Raw genomic sequence first — 11,171 nt, 5'->3', positions numbered from 1 at the left:
ATATTCTATAACTTACCATTTCACGATGGTTGGGATAGTAAGTTTGCTCGATCAAGGGGAAGTTGTCTTTTCCTAAACGACGTTGAAGTCCCAATAGGTGTGCGAACACCCATGGTTTATCCTGAAAAAAGAAGCACGATTAAGAAATCCATTTTCATGCGAAATTGTTAAAGTTCTTAATCGTTTCCTTTATTCGAAGTATCTTCAATGTGGTCGTTAGCTCACGCAAAGTTCATACCTGAAAGTTGTAAATTGCCGTGAGATTGTTAATGCTCGGGACACCGCCGTACATTAAACCGAGAAGAAGGTTCTTGTTGTCTTCTCCGGCGTCCTTTAGGTTCTGTCGTATCAGGACGAAATCAGGTTTGAAAGATCTGTCGACAGAATTTGTCTGTTTTACTTTCGCAGTGAAAATAAACAATACATATTGATTAAAATAAGTAGAATACGTACATATACATATAAATAAATAAATATTATGATATAATATACATATAACAAATAGACTGCGGATGTTTATGTATATTCATATTTTCATGATTGGTTTCCTCTATTAAATATTATAGTGAATTCTATACTTCCGATATTTTATGCATTTTTACATATTCATTTTTTTACATATTCATTCTATGCATTTTTGCACCTTTAAATTTCTCAAAAAAAAAAAAATATATATTATATATATGTCGGAGATGAAAGGACACCGGGGCCTTCCTTTGGAATTCTTCGGAAAACCCCCAATATTTTAACCTCTATAACTTAACTCGAATATAATTGTTCGAGATTTGTGATAATGAGCTTGACTTGTTCTTACCTAACATAGAGTAATTCTGGAATAATTCTATAGCTCTCCTTAAAAGAAATAGTTGTAGCGGCACTCGACAGTAAACATTCCAACGGTTTCTTGTAACGGACCCGTTACAAATCTTAAGATTTAGTTAACTGAAGTCCTTTAAACAGACAAACAGTCTTTGTCCCAACTACGGGAAGATAGGGGAAATCTATTTTTCTCACGAACGATGCTTCCCGCTAGTAATTTTCCCTCAAGGGCGGCTAGCATCCTTTTCTAATCACCAACATGGAAACTAACCAATTAACAGGAACGTCCGTTTCCCTCACTTTCCGAACGAAGACCTTTCTCGACAAATTCGATGATCTCGTGTCCTTAGATACACCCCATCATAGTCTACCTCTGCAGCATTATCGTGACGGAAAATCATTCTCTCGTGAGGTCTCATTAGCGAGTTACATAGCATCTTTACGCTCGGTGGATATTCCACGTTTTAACAAAGAGTTAGTTCAGTAATATTTGTACCGTAGACAAGCAAGTTGAGTGCAACTTGGGTTTTGGAAGAAAGCGCATTTTGTTATCCCGTTGACCGCGGATTCGTTATTGAACCTAGGATCATTGTCATTAGCATCTCGAGTATCTAATTACCACGATTACTTGTCAAATTCTGCATTAATGATATTTGCACTAGTCAACATCTCTATTGCATAACAACAATGTGTAATCTAAATGAAGATTCGTTTCACGCCCCTAACCCTAATCATAATGTGAACCCGACATATATATAGATAAATTTAAGTGAGAGAGATACGTAAATTGAAAGATAACATATAATTATAATTAATAATAATTACCGGATGACTTTGGTTCCGTTACGATAAACCGCCATGGACACAATAGTACCAGTCTCGCTCGCAGTTAACGACAATTCCCTAAATTCAGCCTGTTCTACACGGATCTCGTAATCACCGTGAAGCCTACGACCCCGGAAGTATTTGCTCCAGTCGGTATTCTGGTCATCGATGACTAGCAGGGTGAAACACCGATCTTTGTTGTAAGATGGCCCTCTAGTTGTACCTGACACCGCCGCTCCTAGAATCGATGCACCCTGTTTGTAAAGAAGATTTAGACAATTAGTTACACTACTGCATTCCCACAATTTACACGCAAAAAAAGAAAGAATTTTTCTTCTACATATAGGGCTACGTCTTAACAGATCCAAACGCTCCAAATGGTATAATGGGATAATGAATACTGAAGAGATTAATGGGATTTCGTGCACGCAAATGCTTGCGTATTTCTTCGAAAGCATTAGAAAGACCAGATAACGCGTTGAACATGCAAGAACGCAATTTTAGCTTGAAATCTGGCTAACGTTGTTCTATCGAAGGTTTTGCACCGCACGTTTCTACGATTACATTTCTACGTAATCTGACTGTTTGAGAATGAGTAACCATTTATATGTTACACACTGTGTGTACACCTTGGAATTGGACTTGAAGATGGAACTCATTCACGGAAGTAATCATGCTTAGTCATATATTTCTCTCGTACAGTGATAAACCAAAGGAGACTTAAAAGGCAAATGGTACGAAAAACACTGTAATTTTAGAAAACGACATTATATTTGACAGGAGATACGAATAGACGTAATATATCTGCCAGAACGGATGGCTGTTACTAATATGATAAAAAGAGTCTAATATAAAACAGATCAAATATACATGTATATCTTTCTTTCGTTCATTATTATATAATTTAACCTTTATCACTCCGATCAATTGCAATGCTATCAAATATAAGCCAGGGTTCTACCCTAATTGTCAGCAGTAGGGTAATAAATAAACTGTGGATGTTTATACAAATTTATATTTATAATTAAGAAATAGAATCTTGCCCCGGACATTTGTTCCGTCTAAATATAACGTGTACTATATATTTTCGTCTATTATGCATGTGGATTCTGTGTATTTTTGTAGCTTTTAATTTCCTTAATAAATGTATAAATATCCATAACTTAGTGATAAGGATTAAAAATTCGTACCCCAGCTTAACTTTTCTGTACTAAGTTTTTCTAATTATTTAAAAAGAAGATGAAGTGTACCTGGTCGCGAGCAGCTCCGGTCAAACTTTGAACCCTCTGGAGTAAACTTTCCCGGGTCTTGGCCGGCGAGGAAGGAGCGCTGGTGGTTCTCGATCCGGGTCTCAGGTTGAGACTTAGATCGCCGCCAACGGGTTGAGGTGGTCCAGACGGCGGTGCTCCAGGTACCGGTGGCTGGTTAGCCGGTGGAACAGGAGTCGGCTGAGACTGCAATGGCCGATCCGGTACCGCTTGATACGATTGGGACGAATCCCTGGCCATGGAGGCCAGCCCGGAGTCTGTGCTTGGTTCATCGTCGAGCTCCGAGCTCAAATCCCCTGACGAGAACCTGGAAGACAAACTATGGTCGTGGTCGTGATAGTGGCAATCGGTCCGATCGTCCAGTGATTTCACGCTTTTTGCATTTTTTTATTTTGCTTGGTTGCTTTTTTGCAGATCACACGGCTTAGTTTATAATGCACACATCGAACAGCCAGAGGTGCTCGGGGTATAAATGGCATAGATGGCGCGCCGGCGATGATGAACGATTGCTGATTGCTGGTTTGCATGCGTGACACGGGATGTGATGACATATTTGGTTCTGATGCGCGTAGCTGGTAGTCGGATGGTGTCTTTTAGTAGTGGACATGTCTCGTCTTGCGGTGTCTTGCGTGAAATACGGCTCGACGATCGATTGCAAGGTACAGGTAGAGACGACTTCCCCTTGACGACGAGACAATCGGATGACAGATACCCGATAGCGACGTTTTGCTTGGTTGGACAATAAATTGTAACGAAGACATGGAATGCGTGGTAAGCTTGAAATAATTTGAAATATTTAGCGTAATATCGTTACGGGTTTAAATGATACGAAGCGGTGGCTGTAATTAACACAAAAAGTTGTTCTTAGAGCTTTTAAATCACTCGTCTAATACCAAGATGGAAAACGTCGAGCCTTAGGCTGATTTTGCACGATGCCAAAAGCACTTTCTTGGATAATTTGCATGCATACATACATCGAGATTTATAAAACATGAAGAAACACCGAGATGCTTGCGTGGTATTTTACTCCACTTCTTTTTGCGGTATTAATTTACGCTTAATTGTGCTATAATTAAATAATAGCCGTTATGATGTAGTTGGAATTATCGGCCCATCGCTTGGGTCTCGTGGAACTCGAATACCGGCTGTTAATTATAGTTCAATGGATAAATCAGATAGTCGGCCCAGGGTTAATTGAACGAGCAATTTATTCGCCGAGATATTATACGACATATCACCATTCAGAATATATACGTATAGAAGACCATTCAACTAAGCTTTCTATCAAGATGGTCGTTCATTATTTTAGGCTTCTATTATAAGACTCTGTCTTCAGGTTCAATGAAAAGGCTGCGACAAATGTACTCTTCTGCAAGCATCTATCGTACAACGACCCGGACTCTTTGTTTCGAGTTGCTTTATACATTTCCATGTACTGGCATGTACTGTTATGAACGTATCTGGACGTTCTCAACTACGAGAAACAAAGTTACAATTTTCGTTGTTGGCAGGGACGTTAATCTATCATAATATTCTAAAAAGAAGCTCAGTGACCTTTCAATCTAAACGATGTTTGACGATGATTTAATACTAGATTCCTTCTCGTGGGACCTTCAATTATACTTTTTTTATATATTAAAAGCAATAGCCAAAAAATTTCGAATTTATTATCTTGAGTTAATTATTTTAAATAATTCATATAACAGCACTTGTCATTCTTTCGAGTATAAAAACCTCCGAGTATTTCCAGTCGTTAGGCGGGGAATTAACTTTTACCGGCTTGCTAATGACTAGTACTTTTAGTATTAATCACTCAACAAACAAGGCTTGAAGCTATTGAACGAACAAATAGAAATCTGAAGATATCCGAAGCATCTAGCTTCCGAATTCCTCGAATCTCTCGAGACGGTCAGAAGGGGAAGTGTTGAAATTCCATCGGCCAAGTGTTATCGAGCATGCAAAGAGACAACAGAATAGGCATCGCGCTGTTGGACACAGAAAGAGACAGGCACTCACCTCCGTTTCAGGTAGTTAACATTGGAAGTGAAGGACTGTCGAAAGCTGGAGAATGAAATGTTGCCGGGTGAAGGGGCTGTACCACAGTATTTGGCGCAACCGCCGCGGCCGGTAATCTTGCTGGTTTAACACCGACCTCGTCCTCCTGACCAAAACCGCAGAATTCCGGTGGCTTTTGGTGGTCGGATGGTCACCGTATGCGACGATCTTCGTGTTCTTCGAGCGGCTTAGGAACGGGAGGCGGAGGCGGAGATTTTGTGTCTTGGGCTTTGTGGCTCGCTCGACGACGTTCACTACCGATTCGTCTCTTTGTTGTGCCCTTTTTTTCCCAAGTTGTGGAATAACACTTCAACGTAAGGTAATCCAAAAGGAAAGGATGAAATAAGAGAGGTGAGGAAGGAGAAACTAAACAATCCAAGTTGAAATCTGCAAATGGAATGATACGCGATGATTAGAGAAGGTTAGAATGATTTCTGGTTTGTAATATTGAATGAATGTCCATTGATGGAATACTGTTGGATTAATATAAAATTCCTCCAACTACTTAAGCACTTCTCATACATGTAGGGGATTATGACGCGTTGATTACGTAAATGTCCGAGGTATAGTGTTACTATAGTATACACATTATGTCAGGACAAGAGTGTCATTCAAGTTTTTAAAATCTTCTTCGAAAGAGACTGGCATATTTAAAAGAACGAGTTACGGGTATAGATTGTTGAAAGCCATGGAAATATCTGGCAACCGGTTTAAAAAAAAAGGAGATACATTCTTTTTTTACTCTCCTTTTTTATACTGAAGTATCGCTATAATTAAACCTCTATGTTCTTAGTAAGGAACAACGAGTGCTCGTGCGAGGTCCGTGATAAAAACGTCCACGCGAACACTCAGAGTGTGCGAGATGGAGACCCTCACAGAAATTTAGCACAGTAAAAGTGGAGCTTGATATTCCGTTGATCGATACCGACGCAGCGTGACTTTACATGTTGAAGAACTTTTTTACGCGGACCGTGTTTTGCTTTCTCCGATAGGAAGCATGATTTTAGCTTCGATATCGGACCGCGATAGAAACGCCTGATAACGTTGTATTGCCTCGTACAATTTTTACCAAGGCTACCAGGAAATGGTGGGCCATCAATTTGTTTCTACGATAAAAGTGGCGTCTCGTTGAAATTCTTCGGAATTATTCGCTGGTGTTACTCGTTGAACGCGACACGCTATTTCGTGACCGTAAAGTGGCAGCAGCAAAGAAAGAATTGAAAAGTGGAAACTTTTCACTGAATGTCGAGAGAAGCTTCGTGATTTCTTTAAAGCCGAAACTTCCAGCTAGTCGCTTTCCCCGTGAAAGCATTTTCTAATCAGAGTAACTCGAAACTTTAAACTAACAAAGTTCGCAGTTGCATGCGACAACTTGGCGAACTGTCTGCATTCAATTAATGTCAGAGATTCTAGACGTAATTGAATTTTAAATGAACTCCCACGAAATTCGGTCTTCCTTCTAATTTCCACGGGTTTTTAGATATATCTTCTTTTCCTCGATCTTATTAACTCGTGACAGCTTATCTAACTTGGGAGATTCACTTTATTTATTTTTATGTTTAGAATGTACTAAACGTCATACTGATCAATTAGCAGATCTTGACAACTATTCCTAATTTTAATATAGATAGGTGGAGTAACAATTTTCCAAATTGTTGACAGTACTGCGTAGCCGATTGTCACGAGAGATAAAGTGATAAAACGTTTTAAATCAATAAATTTCTTGGCGCACCCCATCGTTCAAACATTTACTGTGTACAGAACGTATTCGGATATACCGTATATTTAATTAAATGTTAGGATAAACTTTCTTTCCAATGTATTAGACATAATTTGCTTAATTAATCGACATGCGAAACATGGGAATAGCTACGTTGGATTTGTATTTGTACGCACTTGTATTTTCACGGATCTACGCTGTTCATATTATTTCTAGGGGCTTTAGCTTAGACTCTAGTAATAATCGATGATGGAAATCCCTAGGCGTTAGGAAAGGGCAGGCGCATTGACCGCTCAAAGCTGCGCATATAGAAACGTGCATCTGTCGTAAGAGTTGAAAAAAAATGAACAAATACTTACCATGGAATATTTAATTTTGAGTAATTGTGTAATTATTTGTATTTGTATTTACACCACGTTTATTCTGGTGACTAATGCTCTTTATTCTTTGTGCTAAGGGGCGTAGTATTGTATTTAATGCAATCACTTAACGTTTTTTAAACGTAAAACAACGCGTAACTTCAACTAGATTCTTTTTTATTCAATTCTTTTTACAAAAACCGTTTATGTTTATCATTATTAAATATACGTATTTAAATGGTGATTTCGTACATCGGAAATCAAACAGTTCAATAAAAACTTCTTTGTAACGAGCGGCGCGCGAAAGAATGTGTTTTGGTATCGAAGAATTGGAAGAATCTAATTGGTGGAAAAAAGTAGAGATCACAGAATCGAAACGTCACGTGAAAATAACGCGCAACATACCCACGAGAACGGTCGCGTCACTTTATGCACACTATAAATTGTTATCTCGTAGAAACTCTTCGATCAACATAGTACCGTTGCGTTTATAGGCTCCCGCGTAAATTTAAAATGAATACGAGTCTCGACTAATAACATACTTAACACTAAACCTATCGACACTTCGTGTATATCTATTTGTACCGTGCCCGGTCAAAATGACCGGTGATTAAAGAAGTAATAGTTTTTATGATTTAAATTAGATAATGGTTAATTTATAACTGAATGTATATAAAATGGTGAACTTTCATAAAATTTCGTCCAAATTTACTTTTGTTTAATTTCAATTCTAGACTTAAATAAAGTTACACTTGTATTTATATAAAGATATATCTTATTCAACTTCACTGCATTTTTTACAAATTATCTTATTATCAAATGTACATTTGCCGCATGCATATTTCCTGCATTTTGAACAAATTTTCGTAGTTTTGTAATCTTTACAACTTTTTACTAGACAAGTTTTTTGTAGTAATGAATCTGAACTTGTTGATAGTTACATTGCATGGTTTTTTCCCGCGATTCTTTATACAAAAGTAATGTATGCACCAGGTTGATAACAATTTTGTGAATTCTCTATAAATGAGTCCCATACTGTAGGTACCATTGCAAATTTATTGGTTCCTAAATGTTGGCTTCTTTCGCTCTTCTTATCAAATCGTATAAACCTCATAATTTCAGTAAAGTCATTCCTGCTCATTGTTTTTGAAAAAATGCAGGTCACCAAATTTTATTCCACAAATGTGAGACATCTAAATTCTTTGCCTGATATGCACCGCGGGCATATAGCAGAGCAATAAATGCATCTAGTTTTGTCCCAGTGCTCTAAATTTTAGTACATTTTAAGTACATTTTATTATATGATCTCTTATACTTTACTTGTCCTTTCATTATATGCCGTTTAGCATATCCCTAAAAATATTATCAACTGATGTCCGCCAGGTTTGGGACTTGCATCTATTTCTTTCCAAACTGTTCCATCAGGCCCGTTGTGATACGTTGGTTTTCTACATCAGTCTCATTCTCTTCTGTCAATAATAGTTTCTTTCCTCTTTGCCCTGGACGTGAACGCTTATTTATAATATTAAACTCTGAATCGGTCGTAAATAGTTTTTCATGTGTTTCCATCCTGTTTTCAGTTGCTGAAGTTTCTTGTTCATCGCACACTGAACAGTCTTCTTCTATGTCTGTTATTATATATGCTTTACTTTTTCTTTTATAACAACTTTACACAAAACGCCCTGAGATGCTTTCCGTCTGAGATTTAGAGATAACAAGTTTAGATGTCGACTGATTCACTAACTAACTAAGACGTATACTGGTCGGAAGGACGATAGCAAGTAAGAATCTGTGACGGCAATATTTATACGAAAATATTGATGGGTGCTGGCCGTTCTCCACCAACGGTTGTTCGAGGGTGGAATTGACCGTTGAACATTGGAAAACCCCGCTTTACCCGTGTTTTATCAGAATGAGCAACAACCCTAAGAAACTTTTCGACTTTTAAAATGTTTGTAACAATTGACCGTAAAAGATGCTAAATTTTATGGCGGTTCCTTAGGATTATTATAGGCCTGAGTTGATATGTTTTGATACCTGGTGACCATCTTGATCTAGGGATGAATTATGATTTATGACAAGATTACGGGCGTAACAGTTATTATTATTTGTTATTACTGATTTTGTTTGTCATCTGACTTTGAGATAGCTCTTCCTTTGTACTGATTGTATTTATTTTGAGAGTAATTAAAATATTTTATCGGTCAGATAAACTGACCGCCCGCGATAGGCAGGACAGAATACAATTTTTTCTAAGAAAAGAAAAAAGCAAACTAGAAGTAAATACCGAAAAATATATTGTATGCACGTTTTAGGAAAAGTCGGAAATTATGAAGCAATATGATAACGTTCAAATATGGTTAAATTTGTGTAGAAGTTTGAAAACTATCAATTTAATCAGCACTGGTAGGTTTAGTGTTAAAACGCAAAACCAATTATCAATCACTATTATTTTCGAATTAAAATATTTCTTGCTTGCCACGCCTACCTATTTCACATAAATCTTTATTATTATATGATTAAAATATAAATAACTCTATCAACTTCGAAAAACTCTATTCAACAGCGAAAAAACGCGATATCAACTATCTATTTGAAACCTTATTTACTTACTAATATGACAAAGAAACCTTAAAAATATTCTCTACCTAAAAATCAATTTCTTATTCCTTTCAACCCCCCAATGACCGTTGCGAGTACCCCGCGAAAGAAGTACGACCTAGCCAAAAACCGATCCGACTACGATACCAAACACTGAACTACCAAACAAAGAAAATATCATTATCAATAGAAAACAAATTTATAAACTGATTCACTTGTTCTTCGGCCAATCTTTCGGTTAGAAGAATTATTTTAGACGTCGATTTTATTCCAAACATTCTCTGTTAGATTACACTTAGAAGGCAAAATTTGAGAAGCTGGTACTCACCTGTGTCGCGTGCGTGTACTACCCACTAGTTCGCCGGAGAAGCAGTGAGCTTCGGCTGAGGATCGCAAGGGTGTTACCCGGAGGGTTAGCTGGTCGATAGGTTCGCGCTTGCGTTCTTCTTATCATCCCCTCCAGCGTGTCGCGAGCTAACGACTAGGGGGAAACTGGACGAGCCCCTGGTTTCCCGATATGCCCAGGCTTGGTTCTCTCTCGTGTTTGTATAGGATGATGTTGTTCGATGCACATCAAACACGCCCCACCTGCTGGTCGTCTGAAGATGAAATGTCAGGTTACGCATTGGTAAAACGTGGTTGTGTCTATATCGAACCATTGCGATACTATTTCGTGTCCCGGGTTGCGCAACTCTACACGATCGAAGCTTGTTTTTAAAACTTATGACGAACCTCTAAAGCGTCTGCATGTGAAATGAAATCAAAGCAGGGGATGAGATATAACTCGGGAGCAAATCCGACAATATTATTTCTGTACTTTATTTTTGTATCTGCGACGTTCTCTTTCCTGATATCTTAATGATTATAGATAGCGTGCCGGCGAGATGTTGATTTCCCGGTTCTATCGCTCCTGTTCACTCGACCGGCTCTGCGTTTCACAAGCTCAAGCTGCATAAAAGAATTAATGCAGCGACCCAGTTATTCATGATTCCTCGGCGTTGCACTTACGGAGCTTTTGTGCCTATGGAGATCGTACTTTGAAATCTTTCGAGAGATAGAATTTCTATTGTTTGGGGCTGTGTTAGTTAGGCGTGCGGACTCGTGTAGGTAAAGTGCGGAAACGGATTCTTCTTTTGGAATAAAATTTCATTGTTTATAGCATTCAGTGCGGCAGCTCTGGTTTACGTTCACGCGGACGCAATAAAATTGATATATTCGCAACAGTGTCTGCCCTTTTGCGTGTTACTATAGACAGAGGTAGTATTCAACGCGGGAAGACGGTTCTTTTCTTCTCTCCCGTTTTCTTTTTCCCCCTTTTTCTTCTCTTCGCGTAGGGAAGTCGACATTAGAGCTGTTTTTTCTGTGGGGAAGTGGGTCACAAACATTTTTCCGAGGTAAAAACCTTCAAAGGAAACAAAAACGTCTGGATTTTTATTAAGATTACATTTTCAGTACGCTTTAGATATAACGTCTCGTCTTGTTACGTAAGAAAATATGAATTAGCACTGGCTTCTCTTTGAATGA

General features: G+C 38.2%; 1 protein-coding gene across 2 annotated transcripts in view; it reads right to left on the bottom strand.

Moving 5' to 3' along the window:
* Nucleotides 1-10,122, bottom strand: part of LOC117236031 (synapsin) — a 41,327-nt gene extending 31,205 nt beyond the window's left edge. The window contains exons 1-6 of one of the 2 annotated variants that reach the window (XM_033498612.1): nt 9,976-10,122; nt 4,929-5,354; nt 2,895-3,231; nt 1,645-1,898; nt 239-374; nt 17-121 (exon numbers count right to left, since the gene is read on the bottom strand). In XM_033498612.1, the coding sequence (XP_033354503.1) occupies nt 17-121; nt 239-374; nt 1,645-1,898; nt 2,895-3,152 (753 nt within the window). In that variant the 5' untranslated portion in view covers nt 3,153-3,231; nt 4,929-5,354; nt 9,976-10,122. The remainder of the gene's footprint in view (nt 1-16; nt 122-238; nt 375-1,644; nt 1,899-2,894; nt 3,232-4,928; nt 5,355-9,975) is intronic. The other variant, XM_033498613.1, reaches the window with a different exon arrangement.
* Between the last annotated feature and the right edge of the window lie 1,049 nt (nt 10,123-11,171).

The sequence above is a fragment of the Bombus vosnesenskii genome, unplaced genomic scaffold (genome assembly GCF_011952255.1).
Source record: "Bombus vosnesenskii isolate JDL3184/JDL3185 unplaced genomic scaffold, Bvos_JDL3184-5_v1.1 scf7180000013339, whole genome shotgun sequence".
NCBI classification, from domain to species: Eukaryota; Metazoa; Arthropoda; class Insecta; order Hymenoptera; family Apidae; genus Bombus; species Bombus vosnesenskii.
Note: the sequence above shows the minus strand (reverse complement) of the source record. Positions and strands in the feature narration are given on the sequence as shown.